At 49.8% G+C, this 21,051-nt stretch overlaps 1 protein-coding gene across 2 annotated transcripts in view; it reads left to right on the top strand.

The window, feature by feature from the left end:
* Positions 1-21,051, top strand: part of HNF4A (hepatocyte nuclear factor 4 alpha) — a 34,650-nt gene extending 13,599 nt beyond the window's left edge. The window contains exons 1-10 of one of the 2 annotated variants that reach the window (XM_030502671.1): positions 2,310-2,550; positions 6,099-6,273; positions 7,929-8,023; positions 10,460-10,566; positions 13,071-13,226; positions 16,210-16,297; positions 16,818-16,973; positions 17,256-17,492; positions 18,148-18,270; positions 18,815-21,051. In XM_030502671.1, coding sequence (XP_030358531.1) covers positions 2,430-2,550; positions 6,099-6,273; positions 7,929-8,023; positions 10,460-10,566; positions 13,071-13,226; positions 16,210-16,297; positions 16,818-16,973; positions 17,256-17,492; positions 18,148-18,270; positions 18,815-18,957 — 1,401 coding nt within the window. In that variant the 5' untranslated portion in view covers positions 2,310-2,429 and the 3' untranslated portion in view covers positions 18,958-21,051. Of the gene's footprint in view, positions 1-2,309; positions 2,551-6,098; positions 6,274-7,928; positions 8,024-10,459; positions 10,567-13,070; positions 13,227-16,209; positions 16,298-16,817; positions 16,974-17,255; positions 17,493-18,147; positions 18,271-18,814 lie in introns of those variants that run through there. The other variant, XM_030502672.1, reaches the window with a different exon arrangement.

Below are 21,051 nucleotides of genomic sequence, written 5' to 3' on the forward strand. Positions count from 1 at the left end.
TAGGACAGAATTATTTGAATCCACCCCACAAATAGCCACTGACTTGAACATCTCCATCTAAAACAGCTGCCTGGCAGCAGCATCCTGTTGGCTAGTACAAGCCATGACTACATTGGCAAGCTGTCCCAAACCCCACCATGCAGGGATGTCAGGGGGAGACAGAGACTCCTCAGGCACAACATCCCCAGGGAGACCATGCCCAGGGAGCAGCCGACGTGTTTCCATGATGAGCCCATCTCCAGGTCAAAGGAGTCACACGGTGTCCTTGGCAGGTCCAAGACATGGGATTTGGGAGGGGGCACTGGTGACCGATAGAAGACACTGGTGGTGAGAAAACGACAGTCAACACAACCCCGGGCGGGAAGTGCCACGTCCCATTGACAGTCCCGGCCTCGTGAGCCACCTAATGCTCTCCAAACTTCCCTGCTCCTTATCTGCCACTCTCCTGCACACGCTGCCTCACTGCTTTCTATTCCTGGCCCTTTTAATCCTTCCTGCCCAGGGAGCAAACGTCCTTCGCAGCCTTCCTTGCTCAGCAGGCTATTCAAAAACCAGGTTTGTTTTGCTGAGCAGAGCAGAACGGGCCATGCTTTTATGATATTTTACTAGACGCTGTGGCAAATCCTGCACATATTTGAGGTAGTGTCTGTAGCATTTATCTAATCAAGGGGATCACCGTGGCCTGGCCAGGATTGGGATGGAGGTCTCTAGGATTAGGCCATGGAGGGGGCTATGCTCTACCTTAGTATCCCCATCCTAGCTCATTGTAAAAACAATTTTTAGCTCAGGACTGCTCCTGCCGAAGGGAAGAGCCACCAGCACATGAGTGCCAAGAGCGTCGGGAGCACAGACCGGATGACTGTTTTCTCTGCAGCAAAGGATCATTTATCACAGTCCCAAGTGAGAAAACAGGGGCTCTAACCTGTGCTCAGCTTCACTCCTGCAGTTTCAGGGCAGAAGAACTGTTTGGAGGTGCTATATAGGTCAGTTCTAGGGGGCAAGGGCTGCTTGAACAGTATCTTGTGCTCCTAAAACATGAATAGCAAATCCTCACTAGCGTCACTGCCCAAAGACATGTGCTGTTGTGGAGCTAGAGACCCTGGTGCCAGGTTGTGGCAGCGATGCCACATGACCCAGCATAGCTTGGGGTGCCAGCAGGGCCACGGCTGCATTGGGGTGCTGGGAAGCACAAACACAAGCAGTTGGGAGCCCAAATCAGCAGCCTGTGAACTCAGTCACCCGCTGCTGGTTGCGAAATCACAGGGATGTTTTCAACGTAGAGCAAGCTGATACCAAACCATTAATTGCTGGTTCTCCTGGGCCACGCAGCCAATGCCATCCAGCCATTGATTACATTCCCGCTCACTGATCTTGTTATTACACTGAAATATCTCAGTCTCATCTAAAGCGAAGGGGCAGGGGGAAGGAGAGCACCCAGATTAGCAAGGAGAGCACAGGCAGCTCTGCTGCTTGCTCTGGCCCCCTGCTCAGTACCAGCAGGGTCCAACCCAAGGTCTGGGTGAAGCAGCAGAACCAGCACTGATGGTGCTGGTGAAAACTGCACCCACAGAAGGAAAAAGCCCACTGCAGAGCAAAGCACTGTAAAACACCTAATGAAGCCCAGGGCTGGGGGTTTCTGGCACAGGGTGGCTCTGGCAGTGGGACAGGAGCAGCCCCAGGGATGCCCAGGGTGTCCATGCCACCCCCCAGCCCCGCTTGCTGTTTAGGCACGGCTACAGAGTAGGATCTGTTTATGGGGCATCCAGCCCCTATAAAACCCTGTTTATAGGGAAGTAAAAGGAGTCATATGTCATTACTTTGCATAGCAACGTGTAAATTGCCAGGCAGGCGCTGACCTTCTCTGACTGGGAGGGAGAAGAAAGGAGAAGGGGTGGGAAGGATGTTGGGAACAAGAGAAGGGAAAAGCAGGGGTGAAGACAACCAACAGCGGAGAGGGGAAGGCAATGACAGAAATGAAGAGAAACCTTGTTCTCCTGTCAGGGGGTTTTCCAAGTTTTCCCACACAAGTACTATTAAGACCAACACCAACAGCTCAGCATCAAGGTCAATAGCCCAGGAAGGTGCTCCCTCATCAGCAGAGCCTGCTCCTGCGTCCTGCCTGCGCCTGGGAGCCGGGATCGTCAGAGTGCCTTGAGATTCAATAACAAACAGTCAACAAGAATCACTGCTGCTCCACCAAAAAAAAAAACAGCTTAGCAGCGTTCACAGTGGGTGAGATGATTAAAGATTAACCCCCTGCCTCCTGCCTCCACCCCTCTGGGGAATATAGGCCTTGAGGCTCAGCAAATCCTTTCAGAGAAATACCTGAAATAAAAGACAACAGATAGGGACGCAGCGAAGGCAGAGGGAGGCAGAAGGGCCAATAGCCTCGGACAAGGGAATCGGTACAATCTGGCCCGTGTTTGCTGATGATAATGCGCCTTTCCAAAGCCCTAATAGACATGGAGATGGCAGATTATAGCGCAGCGCTAGACCCGGCGTATACCACCCTGGAGTTTGAGAACATGCAGGTGCTGGCTATGGGCAACGGTAAGTCCCCTCTGTCTTCTCCCCTCCACTGCGGTGGGATGAGCCGGGGGCTGCAGGAGGAGAAGTCCTTGGGGTGGTGGCTGGAATGGTCCCGGGGAGGGCTGGGGCACGGCAGGGGTGTCAGCCAGCAGCTCCCACCAGATCACAGGGGGTTTGTGCTTCCCTGGGGAAAAACAGAGGTGGTTGGAACAATGCTGTGCTCAGCACAGGCGGGATGGTGCACTGCCGCCCGAACACCCTGAGGATGGGCACAAGCCAGGAGCTGGGTGCAATGAGATGTCCCCACCAGACATTCAGCCCAGGGACCGTGCTGGGGCTGAGCATAGGGGAGGTCTCGCCTCCCCTAGACCTCAACCAAGAAAAGACTAGTCAAAAGATTGAGCGAAACGCTGCTGATGGCTCACTGCTCAGACAACAGAGCCTGTGGCTCCAGAGCAGAGCCAGTCCCACCCCAGCAGCAGCTGGAGATGGGTTTTCCCAGAGCAGTAAGCCACTTAGCACCTGGCAAGGGTGGAAATCGCTACGGAAAGTGATGCAGGCGCTGTCCCGAGGCCACGGCCATTCCATGCAGTGCTGCGGGGTCAGGAGGCTCAGCCCCCAGGGAAGAAGGGGACCTGGTGGGGATAGAGGAGCATTCCCATCCTCTCAGGAGGGCAGGATCACACTTAATCCAGGATTCACGCACTGGCCCACCCATTTGGGACCAAGGAGTCCTGATGATTAAATGCTCAGAGATAACAGGAGATTCCTCACCAAGTCCCCCCTAAAGTCTCTCTAAACACGAGGTTAATGACTAAACAAAGCACAACGAAGAAAATGACCCCCCTGAGCCCTTTCCTCCTGCCTGCTGTGTCACCGAAGCCGCTGGGCACCTCTGTCCCAGCAGCACAGGCTCTTCCCTCATAGCCTGTGTGGGTCTTCCCTGGGCTATGGCTGTGCCCCATCACAGACGTGACACCGCGACGCCAAAGTGTCTCTGCTGTGCAATAACCCTCCACCGCCCAGGGTCTCAGCCTCTTCTCTGCTACCAGGGGCTGGTCCTACCCACACAGGGGTCTCAGGACTTAAAGCAGCCCCCTTCAGCTCTGCCGATGTCCATCTGGGACAAGCCCAGGTCTTGCTCCATCTCTCTGCCCCTCTCCCACACAGGAGCTCCTGCATGGGGGCTTGTGACTTGGCCTTTACAGGGCAGAGGGACATGATAATCTTATATGACGAGATCAGGTGAGATACAAAATACACCCTGGGGTGGATGAGTCAGCTGGGTCAGGCAGCGCCATTGCCTCTCCTCCTCCTCCTATGCCCAGCTCCACACCAGGGGCAGGTCTCACCTCCAGGGCTGCTTTGGCGCTCTAACAACTGCCCGCACAACCTCCGCCTCCCTTCCTGGCCCAGGACTGCAGGAGAGATCAGCTCCAGCCCAGAGGTGGCTGCTCAGCACTGAGCAGGTTTGCCACTGTCACAGACCAAATCCCATGTTCAGACAGGCTTGGGGACCTCTCGAGGAGCTCCTGTACTAACACAAGTCTCAGTTGTGAGGTCTCAAATTAAAGCCAGATTTTTTCATTCCTCCATTTACCTTAACTCCAAATCATAAACCCACTTCACCACAGAAGCCACAAGCCCAGGTTTCTAGCACTATGAAATAACCTTAATTGGAAAATTATCTATTAGGCAATAATTTTTTTGTTGGTTGGCAATTAGACCAAGATGATGTAATTTCTTTGATAATGGTGCCAGTTTTTCCTGTTCTATCTTCATCTGATTACAGCATGATACACTGCTAAAAAGGGATTTATCTGGGCTCTCACAGGCACATGAGTAATGAGTAATAGGCCAATCAACTCTTCCTTTCTTGTGTTAAGTCTTGTGTTCAGTTGAAATTGGAAATCTAACTGGAATCTAATCTTTCTGGAATGACCTTCATCCAGCCTAGCCCTCAGGATGCACTGAAAGGAGGGATGGTTTTGGAAGCAAGCTCTCAAAGGGACAAGAGACAGCCACAATGGGCTTCGGAGTGGAGAACGGAGTTCTGCAAGGATAGCTGCCTGCACAGAAAGGCAGCTGTGTGACAGTGCGTGCCAGGCAGGAATAGAGAGAGGCAGCAAACTGGCTTAGAAGGAAATCTAGGAGGGACATGAGGAATTAGAAAGACAGAAAGCTGTCAGGGAAATGAAAGGTGCTGCCAGAGCCAGGGAAAGGGCTGGTTTGAGATTCCCGATACTAGCTCACTGCTGCCAAGGGATAGCATGAGCAGGCTGCGCAGCAACTGCTGCAACACCCCTTTCTCTGCAAAGTAAGAGCTAGAACTGGAGCCCAACTCCAAGCAGCATTACCTCAGCAGCACCATGCTCCAGCTACTGAAGGGAGCCCTACTGGGACCAGCCTTTTTATAGCATCCAGTTCCCTGTCTGATGGGTGCCAAGTGGGAGCAGCTGTGGCCCTCCCAGGGCGACAGTCAGCTGCATCCCTGCTAAACCCAGTGACCAGTAGACTCAAGGATTCAAATCCCAGCAGGTTTCTATGGCTTTGTAGATCCTGGCTATCATTTGCAACCAGGGTTTCCACTGAGGCAGGGGAATGTGCCTGTGCTGATACAGGAAAATGTACACAGGAGAGAACAACTAGATCAACTGAATTAAGGGCTGATCCCTTCAGCCTTGTGGTTTGTTTGGCTTGCTGGAGGGGTTTTAGCATAGGCCTTGTATGGTTTTGAGCCTTTCAGATGCCCCTTCCTACAGAGGCTGCTGCAATTCCCCATCCTCCCAAAAGAGCCCTGCAAGTGCCAGGCCCCCTCAGTATTTAAGGACTATAAGACACATCAATCTTTGCTGTGGTGCTACCAGGCTCTGGAAAATGCCCAGTATACAGCCTCCTCCATGCTATAGCATCACCCTTTCTTCCTCTGCTAGCTTGAATCAGTCCTTCCTTGCAAGGGCAGTGTTTGCCACATGCGTTTTCCAGCTGAAGTCATTTGAGTTTGTTACACACTTATAGTCTTGTTCTCCTGAAGAACCACTGTGCAGGCTAGAGCTCCATGTCTGGCACAGAGGCTCTCAGAAAAGGGAGCTGGCCATCTCATTTCTCTAATAGTGTCTGCTCAAGGCTCTATCAAGATATAACATAAACACCTCTCTAATAAATCAGCTGCTCACCCTGAGCTGTAATACCTCAGCTTTAACTCTGCACCAGCTTTTTCTCTGGCCACGCTACTGCAGGCCAAAGAGCTTGCAAATCCCAAAGGAATTTTGTCTCTGCTCCGTGACTCCTGCAACTGGGTTTTCGCTTTTTCTGAAGGTGTTGCTGGAGTCAGGCCTTTGGGAAGAGCTTTCTCACCCTGGCACATGGGGACCTTTGGCACAATCAAAATGCAATGACTTAACACACTTGGAGCATCCCACCAGTTCGTACATACCTCTCTGACCTGGCTCTCTCTGGCTGCGGTTGCCTGGTTCTTCCAAAAATCAAGACTCTCACTGGAAACTGAGTTAGGAAATGTTGTCTGTCTCTCTCACTGTCTTCTTCTTCCTGTGTCTTTCCCCAAGCAGACACATCTCCATCAGAAGCAGCCAACCTCAACACTTCCAACAGCATCGGGGTGGGCGCACTGTGTGCCATCTGTGGGGACCGCGCCACGGGGAAGCATTATGGGGCTTCCAGCTGCGATGGCTGCAAAGGCTTCTTCAGGAGGAGTGTCCGGAAGAACCACATGTATTCCTGCAGGTAAGGATAGAGAGGACAGAGACAAAACAGTCCCTAGGAGCTGAATGACAAAGCCCTCAAAGCACAGCAGCATAGTCCTTCACCTTATTCATCCTCTCTGCATCCTCCACCACCTTTCCTGACCTCAACCCCCAGCTGGGAAGCGTTGGAGACTGCTCTCACTGTGGGACTGACCTCCAGTGATCACCAGGGAAAGACCCTGGAAGGCCTTGCCCCATTCTTTAGGGGCCGAGCATGTGCTCTTGCAAATGGATGTGGCCATCTGTGGATGTGGCCAGTAAGCAAGGTGATACTGGAAGGGGGCAGCAAGCTGGGCAGTGTAGTGTGCACATCTCTAAGGATGAGGCACCCATGTTGTTCCTGCAACTCATGCACTGCACCTTGTGTTACTGGTGGTAGCCCATGGCTCTCCTGTGCCATCAGAGACTGTGACCTGCCTGCTCCCTGCTGTGAGCAACCCACATATAAAGAGTCACAGAGGAAACCACAGAATCCTCATCTCAGAGTGCCTAAATCATTCGGCTTTTTGAGTGAGTTACTCCTGGTGGCCTGGCAGCCACTTGGAGAACGTGAAGAACAATGTGACTCTCAAATCTGAATGACAGAAAGAAGCTCCAGGTTTATGAGTGCATGTGAAGCATATTATCACTTGCACCCCAGGTTTATTCAAGCTGCTGCCCAGGGAGCCCCTTCCCCACAGCTCCAATGGAAAAGCTGAGGTGCCCAGTTCTTTGAAAACAAGGGCTTTCATATAAGTGCTACAGAAATGCTTGGGAAAATGCTTTCAGGCATCATTTGGGCAAATCTTAGGACTTTAAAAAGCATGGTAGCAACAAGCCTTTTCCAAAGCTACAGAACTCAGCACGGCTGGGAGCCCTTTCCCAGCTCTGTACACCTTTGGCTCTACTTTGCAAGCTTGATCAAGCCCTAGTAAATTAGAGCAAATTTGCAAGTGAAATTCAAGCTGCAAATGGCCACCAGGCCTGTGCTGCATGCAGGAGCCACACACATCGGAGACCAGTGTTTGCTCTATCATGTGTAATGGATTTGGTGATACAAGTGTGGAGGGAAGGAGCTGGTTGCTTCCCAAGTCCTCTCTGAAGTGCAGATGGCTGCAGAGCTGTTTGCACACCAGCTTGACACCAGCGATGCTGTTCAGAGGTCAGAACCAACCTGTCTGGATCCCAGACACAGCTCTGGAGAGATGCAGGGACTTAAACCCACTTTTTAACCTTACTAACTCAAGAACAACCACCTACCCTTTTTTAACTCATATAAATGCATTCTTCCTCACTTCTAACTGGGATCTAACTTACAACAGAGGCTACCAAGTTGGCTCTAACCCTCCTGGCTCACACTTAACTTCACTGAGGCTTGTTAATCCATCACAAGCATCCTATGCCTAGTGGTTAGTGACTAAGGCCAGCAGCCTGATCTCCTGCATGCGACTGTCAGCTCTAATCCGTCCTTATTGAACATCCAGAGATAGAGCAGAGGGCTGAGACGTTCGGTGCAAACAAACCTCAGGTTAAAGCATGGAAATGGCACAGACCGGGGCTCCTTTCTCAGGCTGAGCCTCTGGGAACCTGCTCTGAGCATATCTTGGAGCCTTCAGGCTCAGTCTTGCTGCTCCTCACACTTCTCTTTCTTCCCAGGTTTAACAGGCAGTGTGTGGTAGACAAAGACAAAAGGAACCAGTGCCGATACTGCAGGCTTAAGAAGTGCTTCCGAGCAGGAATGAAGAAGGAAGGTGGGTGATGGCATGGCTTCCCTGTGCTCCCCCCAGCAGCAGTCAAACTGTCTGACTGTCTGACTATGTTTGAGGAAGTCCTCGCAGCTCAAGGCCGGTCCTTGCCATGCTCATGCTTGCCCAACCACCTCAGCCCTGTCTTCCCTCTACAGTGCTCTCCCGTGCACAGATCCAGACCCCATCACAGGGGACATAGGGGGAATTTTGGCCTCTAGTCAGAAGCCCTGCATGTACCCAACGTGCCCACTCCCACCCATGCAAAGTCCTTGCAAGCAGTCATTGTCCCAACAGTTGAGGGTAAGGCTTGGGGGCCCTGTGTGCTCCCAAATGCAGTTTAAGGACACTTCTCAGGGCACCTCTCAAATGCCATCAAAGACAGGCCCATGACAATGCCACAGGACGATGCTTGAGTCTCAGAATTACCCACGCTTGTACACACAAATCACACTGGGCCTCTTCAGCTCATTCTTACTCATGCTGACACACATATCACTTGTGCTCCTGCATAGCTGGGGCATCTGAGTGGTTTAGGAATGCCTCTCAACATCAGTGAGAAGCAGAAACTTCAAAGAAGGCCTGGAAATTTGGAAACACTTTGAGAAAACTGCTCTAAGTGCTGTTGCCCCAGATTACCATGAAACACACCTGGACGGGTGAGACCAGTAAAGGTCCAACTGTCATTTTGCACCTTGTTTTTCCTAATGTGCATATAGGTTCTTGCTGACCCTCTGCAGAGATCTTAGTTTTATATGACACATTCACCATAGCAGAAAAGACCCAGAACAAAGTGGAATATTTTGGCTATTTAACTCTATATGAAATGAGTAAAGATACGCACCCCCCTGCATGGCCCACCCCTTCCCTGCCTCTCTGTCTCTGCACCCTTCCAGATCCCCATGACTCACATGATGGGACAGGATTCACCCTCCTTTTAGCCCTGCTTGGTTCTCAGGAGTGTTCACAGTGGCAAGGAAACCTGGTGCTGCTGTGGCCCTGCTGGTAGCCCCATTGGTGGTCCTGCTGGTAGAGGGACAAAGTGTCAGGAGCAGCCCAGAGGAGCAGGTTGGCACCACACAGAGCTCACCCCATTGATGTCTGCAAAGGGACAACCAGGAGGTCTTTGGCCCTGTTGTTCCGTGTAGAGAAATTAAACCCGGTGCTCCCCCACAGTTCACACCCCCTCGAGGAGAAACTGAGGAGAAAAGGGGTCCTTGAAGACAACAGAAAAGCACCAGCGGTACCTGGGTGGCTTCCCCAGGAACACCAGCCTGGGGGAACACCTCTGAGCAGGAACATTTATTCCCTGTTAAAGGGGATGAGGAACTGCAAGGAACTTGGGTTGGCTTTTCCTGAAGAACATAGGAATCCTCCTCTCCCCGCAGCACTCACTCATCCCATGCCCGGAGGTTTGCTGCTGTCTGTTAATATTCAATAGAAGTTACATTAGGTGCATGACCAGCTAATACTAAGCAAACATTTGGAAAACATCATGGCGTGACTGAACTCGGGGTCCTGCTACTGATAACAAGCAGCATAACCTTGAGAGCTCCTATTTACAGCCGCTGACTGCAGGGCTTTGCTTCTGGCCCAGCCTCATTATTGCTTTTTATCAGGTGGATTTATACATTGAGAACGTATCAATCCAGAGAGCCACCAGCCTAAGGCAGGGACTGTTCTGTTTCCTCTGCCGTCAATCGATACCTTATTTGAACAGATGGTTTTGACTGGCATGGCCGTGGTGAGTTACAGCCAGCCCATGGCCTCGTGGCGCACAGAGGCAAATCCTATCCCCAGCACTGCTGCTTCTGCTCTGGCTGCTGTGGTCTATAGACTCGAGACTAGACCATGCAGGGAGGCATACTGGCGTCAAACTTGTCCTGGGACTCTCTTTACAATAAGGTATGAGAGAGCTCAGTTGCTCTGGATAGATAAATAGAAGCTGTTCTGCACTTCCTTCCTTACTGTAGCTTAGATGGAAGATTTCCAACTGCTCCTACCTGGTGCAAGAGCTTCCCAAATGGAGCTCACAGAAGTCATGTGGACAGACAAGGAAGCCATGCAGATTCCTCCATTTCACACATAAGCTTTGGGCTGCATGCGTGAGTGTGGCCACTGTTTCAGACCCCTTGTATTGAAACCAAAAAACTCAGAACCAGATCCTTTGAAAGGAAACTTTCCCATTGAAGTCTACAGGCTTTGAACCAGGTGTTTGGGTTCTGAAACAATCCCATCCCAGGAAAGCCTAATAAAGCGAATCTGAAAACAGAACCACTAGATGTAGTCAGCTCTCACACTCATCCCATGACAAAACTGCCCTGCCAGGTAGGGAAGCTGGGAAACTGCTTCTAAAGAAAGGGAATGCCAAAAGTCTGTGCCAGTTTCCAGTGTGCATTGCCATGGATGAGCTGCAGCTCAGCCAAAATAACTCTCTTGCAGCTGTACAAAATGAACGGGACCGAATCAGCACCCGCAGATCAAGTTATGAAGACAGCAGCTTGCCCTCCATCAATGTCTTACTGCAGGCAGAAGTCCTGGCACAACAGGTACCTCTCTTTCTTCTTTGGCAAATACGAAAACGTCAGGCACTATCTGGCTAGTAGAGCCAGTTGAGTTTTTAATAGCTGAGTCATCCAACTACCACCTCTTTTCTAAGAGTAACTTATCTGCCAACTCAACATTGGCTTTTCAAAGGTATTTGTTACCTGAAACCATTCCTTTAATGCTCCTTGGTCCAGAATTCAGTTGTAATAATACACAGTAATCTGTTCTGCTTGGTTGTGACACATGAAGGCTGGAGAGCCTGCTGGAAGAAAATAGGGTAGAATCATTGAAATCCAAGGAGCTGCAGCCACCTAAGCCAGCCGAGGGGCTGGCCTCACATGAACAATCTCCCTTCCCATCGGCTCCTATAAACTTTGGAATCTGGCTTCCTGCAGTTTCATGAGGAATCAGTTTCATGTTTGTTTTATGCGGATATTCTTTCCAGTGTTTGGTTTTAAGTCCCCATTTCCACAAGCACACTGCCAGGACTTATTTCCTAGAGCATTCACCTGAAAAGATGACTCTGATTTAAGAATCTGGATACGGCAAACAGTGTACATGAGATCAGCACTCTCTGGGAGGACACAGGACAGGATGGGAGGGCACAGGCTGCGAGGACGGTTTGTCTGTGAGAAGAAGTGATGAGGATGGGGCTGGAGGCAAGAGCTGCCACTCTTCATGGGAGGTGGGGAGAGCAGCACTCCTTGTGCCAGGGAACATGAAGAGGCGTTTGAGTTGGCAGTCCATGTTCCTTCTTGCTTCAAGGGTCATCTTACCCTGAAGGCTGCCCTGGGAGATGCTCCAGGGCAGGACAAGCTGTGCTCTGGGCTCAGGCTGTAAGCCCCAAGGAGGGGCTATGCCAGAAGGGCTAAGGGCCAATCCTGTACACAAGAAGCATATCCAGTCTCATCCCACATCTCACCATGTCCTACGCAGGCCCTAATATATTTACATACCCTATAAAATTAATATTGGTACTGCTGCCAAAGGTGTGAGATAAGGGGGTCTCAAGTCACCAGATCTGCAAGAGAAGGACACTTCTGGGACTCTTGACTCCTGTAGGGGCATCATATGTAAGTGTGGAGTAGGGTCTTCTGATAAAAACTACAACCATCGACAAATCCAGGGGAGCTCCTGATCTCCCACAGAGCATGGAGAGACTCATTAAACAAGGCAGGCTCCAGCACGGTAATTGGTAACTTTTACATGCCTACCTAATTAGAACGAGATACTGCTGAGGAGCTGCTTTCTCCAAGATCTTGGGTCACTCACTCAGAGGTCTCTCTTTATTTGCTAAGCCTTCCGGGCTCTCTGATTAGGGTAATACGTGGTGAGATTTTTACAATCGTATTTATTCAATAACAGCTCGAGAGCTGGAAAGCTTCCAGGTAATGCAACCTGGGGGAAAAAAAAAATGCAGGTGGCATTTGAATCCTATTTCCTTGGCAAGGTCCAAGCTGAAAACGCTGGCAGGAGCAGGACAGGAAGAGCTGATGTTGTACAAGAGCACAGAGGGCAGGTGGAGGGCAGCGACGGGCTTGAGTTAATTGCTTACAGGAGCATGAGGACAAAGTAGTGACTAAGGGCAAATTTTCAGATGAGCTGGGTGAGCAGCTATGCATGAGAACCAGAGAGGAAGTTGGGTGCCTGGTTTGGGGGAGATGTTCTTTCAGGCTCTGTGTGACAGTACTTTCAGAGCTGTCAGGCTTGTCCTTTGTAAATGAAATGGCCCCATCTGCCTCTGCAATCACAAATAATTCGCCATGCAAAACATTCTTGGTGGGCATGTTTGTACATCAGCAGGTTTGCCAAAAGGGCCTAAGAGCTGGGGGGAGGTGGGAGATTGTTGTCTTTAAAGCCTGTCTTTAGCATTTCAAAGTGGATAATGTCAAATATTAATGACATGGTGCTCACAGAAAGCAATGTCAGGCCTGGAAGGCTACCTTCAGTAGAGACTTCTGTGCTCATGCTGACACAGGCAGGAGGAGAAGTAAAGCCTGCATGTGTCCTGTCAAAAGCAGACAAGGCAGGTCTGGACAAGCACTAGTTGTGGAGCAGAGTGAAACGGGGAGCAGTTCTCTGCCCTTTGGTGGGACAAGTAGCTTGTGTAGCAGCACTGGGTGGAAGTGTCCTGGCTCCTGGTGAGGCTGACTGCTACACAAGTCCTTTTGCTCCCTCCTGGGTCTTGGCTGAACACATTTGTTCAGTGGAAGGAAGACCTTCACTTTAGAAACACTTCTTTTGTGTTTTCCAGTCTATTCAAGGCATGACAGTTTACCAAGATGATCCACAGCCTCAGCTCTGAAGCATTCATGTTCACAGACCCCAAGCTGATCTCAATTTAAATGAGTTGTGCTGGGCTATGTATTGTAGAGGCTGGGTGTGCAATGGAAAAAGTAATTATTGATGCTGGACTTTGCATCAACACAATCCATGGGCTGGGCATTTTCCTGTCTGTGTTTCCTCTGTGGCACTGAAAGCTGAAGAATCGCTTCTCTCCTTCCAGATATCACCCCCAGTTCCTGTGCTCAATGGAGACATCCGAGGGAAGAAGATTGCCAACATCTCCGATGTGTGCGAGTCCATGAAGCAGCAGCTGCTGGTGCTGGTGGAATGGGCCAAGTACATCCCTGCCTTCTGTGAGCTGCCCTTGGATGACCAGGCAAGTCCCTCCATCCACCCCACCTCGCTCTGTCCTGGTGAAGGCGGCGGGGAGCCGAAGGAGAGCCAGGCAGCTGAGACCTTCAAAGGAAAGGTGCATTGACACTCTGTTATCCTGACTGCTGCAGCTGATTGGGAATGGCATCCATACAATGCCAGCACAGGCCATTTGCATGTGCAGCTAATCAGTCGATGAGCACAGTCATGATAACACTGAGCTCAAATTAGGTACATAATCAGATGCTTATTTTGCATGTGTCTATTGGTCAGTTATTTATTATTTATAGTTTGTGCAGCACTCTGAATACCTGAGGTTATATACAAATGCTTTGGGTAATCAGACTTGGTAGGACAAATTCCTATCCTAGTTTGTTCTTAAACTTAAGCATAAACCTGCCTGTCTATCTTTCTGCTTCTTGCTTGGTGACGTGTTTGTATCCATTCTCCTAGTGTGGAATTATTGAAACTAAATATGAGTTTGCTCCCAAGGCAGTAAGAAAATCTCTCTTCAGGGTTAAAAACCAGGAATATATTTGCATTTAACAAAGAGATAGCACTTCTGGCAGTGGCCAGCACAGGTCCTGTCACAGGTAGGAAGGTATTCCTAATCTGTCCAGTCTATAGTCACAAGACCAGCATGTGTTCTTTTCAGCTAGGATCAATCTCCAGCCCTATGGACCTAGAAGTAATTTTTATATCATGAAGAAAAAGGATATCCAGAAAGTGAGAGTATTCAGCTGATCAAAACCCCCTAAATCTGAGCTCTTCAGTAACACTCAGCAGCACAGAGCCCTAGGGAATTCAGTGCTATTAACGCAGGAGCATGTCTCCCTCTTTTCTATCGTGTGCAAGTGCTAAATTGTTTAAAATGGTAAGAAATCTGTTAAATTCCTAAGGCAAATACAAATCAAAAAGTATGAAAAGCAAAATGGACTCAAGTGGCAAATGACATTTACCCAGCACACAGGCGGCAGCCCAGCAGAGGCTTGGGGCAGCTCCGCACATCCTTGTGCCATTTGGAACAGAGGCAGTAAACCTGGTTAATAACTCTGCAAACTACAGCAATTTCCACGTGAGCTCATTTTACAATTGTGGGGCTGCAAAATTTCTCAAAGAAGAAAACAAAACCTAAAGATGACATTGTCTGGACCCTGCCTTCCCACAGCGGAGCGGCTGCTCTCAGGCATGCTCTATGGGCTTGGCTCGTCTGAAATAGGTCTGTTATGACCAGCCACCCCTCCTCATGAGCAGTTGCCAATCTGTCCCAAAGGGCTTGAGAGGAACGACTCTGATGCTTTAACCTGGTTTTGAACAATATGAGGACAGAGGCAGCAGATAATCAGGGGAGTGCAGGAGGAAGGACAGAATGCCAGGGAGCAGGAATGAACAAAACCAAGTGCAAGCAGCTGTCCAAGGGATGTAAGAGCCAGTCAAGACGTGTCCAGTGGGAACATTTCATGTTAGGAAATGCAGTTACATTGCCACTAAAATGTTGCCTGAGAATGAATCATCACAGCCAACATTTTTATAGGAAAAGTCCTACCCAACCCCTCATTCTTCCTCTGCACCAAAATCTCAAAGTACTGGATTTGGTGGGGCAAAGCTTATTCACTTTGAAGTTAAAATTCTACTTTGTTGTGTTACAACTCTAATATTTATCCTAGTTCACAACAGAGTGACATATTTCAGGTTGATCACTGCAAGCATAAATGAGATGGCTTTGCCTTGCTGAAGTAATTGATTTTAACCCTGCTCAAACAAGCAAATTTTATGGAAACATAATCTTGACTTTGTATTAGGCAGTTAATTTCTATGGGAGGGCTTTGCTCTCCCTTGGGACTTGAAGTTTTTTCATCCTTTTCCAAGCTTAGTTTTGTGCAGCTCTGTTAACTACAAGGAGCTTGGCTAACATATCCACCCATGTTTGAATAGTGATAGAGAGAGACTAGATGTTGGCATATAGATAAAGGTTTCCCACTATCATGTGTGCATAGTCTTTTTGCAAGGACCTCCACTCTGTTTATTTTGCATAACTTTTTTCACCCTTTGCAAAAAATAAATATCCCTCTCTTGGACATGAGCATCTTTTCTAACCAGAGCTCTCTTCCATGGGTGACACATTCCCCTGGCCATTTGTGGTAGGGTAAGACTTCTCTTGGCTTTGTCAGATGCTAAGGGATAACACACTGGAGAAGGAGACCATTCCCATCAGGACATACTTTTCAGAGTCTCTCCATTAATGTTTAATGATTGTTTTCTCCAGCAGAGGCTTCTGGCTGGACATTAAGAAGCCTCCGTGTCAGGCTGTCCAATCGTTAACTTCTGTTTCTGCCTAAATCTCTGAAATTTTTAACTGAAGGAGGGCAAAAGATTCAGAACATTCTCAGGAGCTGCTGGAGGGTGTAAAATGAAACACTTCAATCATTAATGTCAGGGCAGAAAAACATCCCTTTGGCTTCCCTGGCCCAAATGCCCATTGCTGCGGCAGGAATGAATGGCCAGAGGGTGACCCCACGAGCCGGGCGGATGTGAGTCCCCATGAGTGAGATTTCAGTGGAAGATGGGCACAGTCCAGAGGGACAGCAATCGTCCACAGCAGTGGACTGTACATCTCCCCACTTCCCAGTCTGGAGCACCATCCCTGCTTCTGTACTCAGTAGGAGTTGCCTTGTCTGCAGATGGCCCACTATGAACATGTCCCACTGCTGGCGTGAAGTCCTGGGACAGTGTAGCATGGACTTGCTCATGATGCGTCATGAATATGGGATGTTTCAGACGCCACTGGTCCTGATGGATTTAGAGCTGCTAATGCACAGGAGTAAACCATTTTTTGATCTCTTTCTCTGACTGCGACTGGAGAGGGGCTCTCACTCTCCATCCTTGAGTGCAATACAGGAATGCTGGGCTTTGTCTCTTGCTTACATGGAATCACAGCCTTGTGTCTGTCTCTGCATCACCCAAATAACTTTTCCCTGCCCTTCCAGGTAGCTCTGCTGCGAGCACATGCAGGGGAACATCTGTTACTGGGAGCTGCCAAGAGGTCCATGGTGTTCAAGGATGTCTTGCTGCTAGGTAAAGAGCATCTTTCTGCACCCAGCCCATCTGCTTCTGTGAAGCTTCCCTGCTGGGTGAAGGAGAGGGTGGTTCAGTGTTCGTGGACATCCTTTTTGCAGGGTGGTGGCTTGAGCTCCTCTGTATTTTAGTGAGCCTAACACAACCTTTGGGTGCAGCTAGGCCTGGCTGACATTCACATCAAGGCCATGACATGTGGCAAAATTGGGGAACTATGAACATTCACACTGCCACCACAAGATCTGTGTAAGCAGGCTGTGGTGTGACTGAGAAAAAGGCTCTTGGTCCCTGGTCAGCTTTTGCTAGCTTGAGTGACTCCTGTGCAAGGAGAGGCTGCTCTAGCAACACAGATCAGCATTGCTGGCAGGCTGAGCCAGGGAAGGGGCAGAAGGAGGAACCTCTTAAGTCCTCCACCCTCATAATTATCCCAGCATTGGTTGCCTGGGTTTTGAACTCCTTGCCACTCTTGGTAAGCCTTGGGCAATGACAAGGTGATGATCTCTGTGCTGCTTGTCTAAAGGAAATGACCACATCATCCCACGGAACTGCCCCGAGCTGGTGGAGGTGAACCGCGTGGCCATCCGCATCCTGGACGAGCTGGTCCTCCCCTTCCAGGAGGTGCAGATAGATGATAACGAATACGCCTGCTTGAAAGCCATCATCTTCTTTGACCCAGGTATGCTCCAGCTTGGTGAGGGCTACCATCAGAGGGGACTAGTCTGGCTTATGCCAACTAATACCAGTCCTGAATTGTCAAAATGCTGCCTGATCTCCTCTCTGGGCCAAACTGTTCTTAGAGGGAGAGGAGAAGTCATCCTAAGAAGGGAAAAAACATCCCTTAGAGATGATAAGAGAATCAGAGACAGCTCACTTCAGCCTGCGCCCAGACTTCATGCGGTTGCTGAAGGGCAGCTCCTAGGGAAGCAGTCTGGACAATCGGTTCTATGGGTTGTTTCAGATGCCAAAGGCCTGAGTGACCCCTCCAAGATCAAGCGGATGCGGTATCAGGTGCAGGTCAGCCTGGAGGACTACATCAATGACCGGCAGTATGACTCACGGGGCCGCTTTGGGGAGCTGCTGCTGCTGCTGCCGGTGCTGCAGAGCATCACCTGGCAGATGATAGAGCAGATCCAGTTTGTCAAGCTCTTTGGCATGGCTAAGATTGACAACCTGCTGCAAGAGATGCTGCTGGGAGGTGAGTTCTTGAGGGTCCTCTCAGTGTTCCCTGATCACCATCCCCTTGAGAACTGCCATAGCCATTGTTTCCTACATGAAAAAGGTGAGGACAGCCTGTCCACAGGTCAGCCCTTGACTCACACAAAATCATCTCCCCCTAGCACTGGCAGTGCTAAAAAGAGTCCTCCATTTCTGCTCACCTAAAGAGATGCATTAGCTGTGCATCTATTTAGAGAGAGGCATCCCCAGCCCTCTGCACGTAGACAAGCTTTTCTATGCAACCCCCAAACTCCTACCAGCCATTTCGCTAACCCTCCTCTGTGCCAGAAGGGAGTCATCAAAACACAAAGGTCTGAAAGCTCAGGTTGAAAGTGTGTCCCAGATTTTCTAGTGGGAGGCATCCAATGGGACAAAACAAAATGAAGAATTGCCGCTGTGCTATTCTTTACATGGAGGTATGACTCAAGAGGAGAGGAATATAATCCTATATAAGGAAATGCAGGCAGCAGGCAGGGGTTAGTGAGGTTGTTTCCTCATCCATGGAGCAAAACGGGAAGGGTGTGCTCCAATCACACGTGCACAAGCTGATCATGCACAAAGCCTTGGACATTTTGGGGCAGTGAGTCTGCCCAACTGAATTGTCTCCTGCTATTGTGGCAACTAATGTCTTTTAGGCTCATCAAGTGAAACGCCACATGCTCACCACCCCCTGCACCCTCATCTGATCCAGGAGAACCTGGGAACAAACGTCATCGTGGCCAACACAATGCCTCCTCAGATGCACAACGGGCAGATGTGTGAGTATCACCAGAGAGATGGAGAGCTCCCAGGAGAAACTGAGCTTTCAAGTGTGCCTTGAAAGTAGTTTCTACCTCACAAGGAGATTTCCATGCAAGACAGACCCTCTGATAATAAGTGTGTGAGAAATTCCTATGCAGAAAGGAGGGAAAGACAAACAGAGGGGTGAGTTAGATTAGATTAGATTAGTCTAGACTGATTCAACAAGATGTTCCCTGGCAGACTGTAACTTTTATATAGCCCTTAAGGGATGAATGATCCCATCCAGTGCCTACAGAAATCAGTGGAAAGGCTCCCTTGAATGGTGCAGACACACCTCACTTTGCCCTCTGCAGGAAACGTGGCCCACCACACAGGGCCACCACATGGGGCCACCACTTGGGAATTTGGGCTGAGATGGCTTCAGCTGACCAAAAAAATGGCCACTACAAGTCAAAATGCCAGCAACTCACCTCATTCGATGTTCATTATTGTGGCTGAGGACAGACCCCAATGCTGTCAGATCCATGAGGCCTTCTTCTAATTCTGTTTCTCTCTCTGTAGCTACTCCAGAAACTCCACAGCCCTCTCCACCTGCAGGCTCAGGGCCAGAGCAATACAAGCTGCTGCCTGGAGCCATTGCAACTGTGGCAAAACAGCCCACCTCCATCCCGCAACCTGCCATCACGAAACAGGAGGTCATCTAGCAACCTGCAGACCAGCTGGCCTCCATTCAGAAGACCGTGTGGGAGAAAGGCCCAAACTGCCTCTGTCACTGTGAAAAGAGAAGCCATCCAGAGTTCCTTGGGCGCAAACACACGGACTTGCTTCTTGGACTAGTCCACCACCACCAAAAGCTGTCTTCCTGCAGCTACAGACAGCACATGCCATGGGCAGCCCTGAGTCCTAGAACTAAGGCTGAAGCCTTATTGAAACCCTCAGTCCTTGTGAGAAGGGCCAGATTTCTGCCTCCCTCTGTGGGGAGGTTGCAGTGACTGGGGGCTGTTCCCCCGTTGCCACCTCTCAGCATTGGTTCAGCACACATCAGACCCAGCGAACAAGCAATTCTCTGTGCTATGTGAATGGCGGGCTTCCCTCTTGCAGCCATGCCAGCTCCCCAGACAGTCCCCAGTCCAGCCAAACTTGGTGGAGATGGCAGCTCCCCCAGGAGCATCACATCAGGTGAACCATATGGGTTTTGTCCAGGCAGCACTGCCAGAACTGCTCCTCAGCCTTGGCTAGTCCCAGGTCTTTGCATGGTGTCACCCTCCAGCACACTAATCCCCCCAAACCAGCCAGGTCTAACACATCTTTTCAGCTGATATGGGGACAAAGTCTGGCCCATGAGGACTCTCCACTGTTTGGATCCTTCTGTCTTTTGCAGTGTTTTGTTATTTCTGTGCCATTTTGTTATTTGCACCCTCCCAACCACAAGGCTCAGAGAGGCAACCACTGCCAAACTCTTCCCTTACACCACTTGTTGCCTCCTCACTACTTGGACTGGGAAGTTGGGGGACTACAGGGTTCAGGAGATTGGGATGGGATGGGAATGGGATGGGCTTACCCCCATTCAGGCTGGCAGTGGGCAGCAGTGCCCAAAACATCACTGGCCCTACTACTGCTTCTCAGCAGTCAGAAAACCACTGGATGCCTATTTGGAAGGAAGCGGGAGGAAGGATGTACGAAGGGGATATGCCTGTGAGGGTGAGAAGAGCCTGAGCCTCACAAACTGGACCAACGTCTTGGGCTGCCCAAGTGCTGGGAGCATCGTGACTAGGATATCAGTTCAGACCCAGTTTTAATGCTATTATATGCCATATAATCTACTTGTCCAATCCAGTGCCACTCCTTCAGCTTAAAGTGAGTGGCTGATAACAGATTTATAGTTCTTCATAACATGATAAGAACTCATTATGGCTCCTTCAGACCTTAGAGGGTTTGAAGGCAGCAACTTCAAAACCACAATGCTTCGAGTCCTGCAGAGAATGACAGAGGTCAAGGAAATACCCTGTGTCGCCCAAGCCCCTTGGGTCTGCTGCAGCCTTGGCTCTGCACCCACCTGCCACAGTCCCTGTTTCTCTGTGCCTGCCTGTGCCAAAACCCCACAGATCTGACCTTTGGTTTACAGCTGAATCCAGGAAAGGAGCTCATCTCCCCGGGAATGGCTGGAGCTCACGGAGCCCTGCATGGCTTCAGCCCTCAGTCACCTTTGGCAGCGCAAGGCAATAGCAGCTCTAACCAACCATGAACTATGTGTGTGTGGTGCTGGCTTTGGGGAAGATGGAGCTGGTGGAACCATGGCTGTGGAGAGGTCCCTGGCAGGAAGGAATGTGAGCCAGCCCAGCCAGAGGAGCTGCACATCTGCCCCGTGATTTCCAATGCAAAAATGAAACACCTCGCCCTGTGCTGATGGTGTCACAAGTATTGTACTGTCTTTCAGTGGTGGCATCAGACCAAGTAATTTATTGCAATGATGAATCCAATCATTTTCTGTAAATTATTCTGTAAATCACATTGATTATTTATAATTGGGAGATTAAATGCAAAAAAACCCCCCATAATAACCAGGCTGTCTTTTCCAACTGCAGCAACCCTTTTTCCTGTACGTAGACATACTCTGTGGGGAATCCTTTTTGGTCTGCTTGCACCAAGCATTCCTCGATATTGTACATTAATTTTTGCTGGTTACTGCCTTCCAATGGAAACAGAGGAATATTTCTTCACTAGAGTTTGTATTCATAAAAAAAAAAAAAAAAAAAGAGAGAAGAAATAAATGCAAAAATATTTTCTAACTTTCCCCA

The sequence above is a fragment of the Strigops habroptila genome, chromosome 13, assembly GCF_004027225.2.
Source record: "Strigops habroptila isolate Jane chromosome 13, bStrHab1.2.pri, whole genome shotgun sequence".
Lineage (NCBI taxonomy): Eukaryota > Metazoa > Chordata > Aves > Psittaciformes > Psittacidae > Strigops > Strigops habroptila.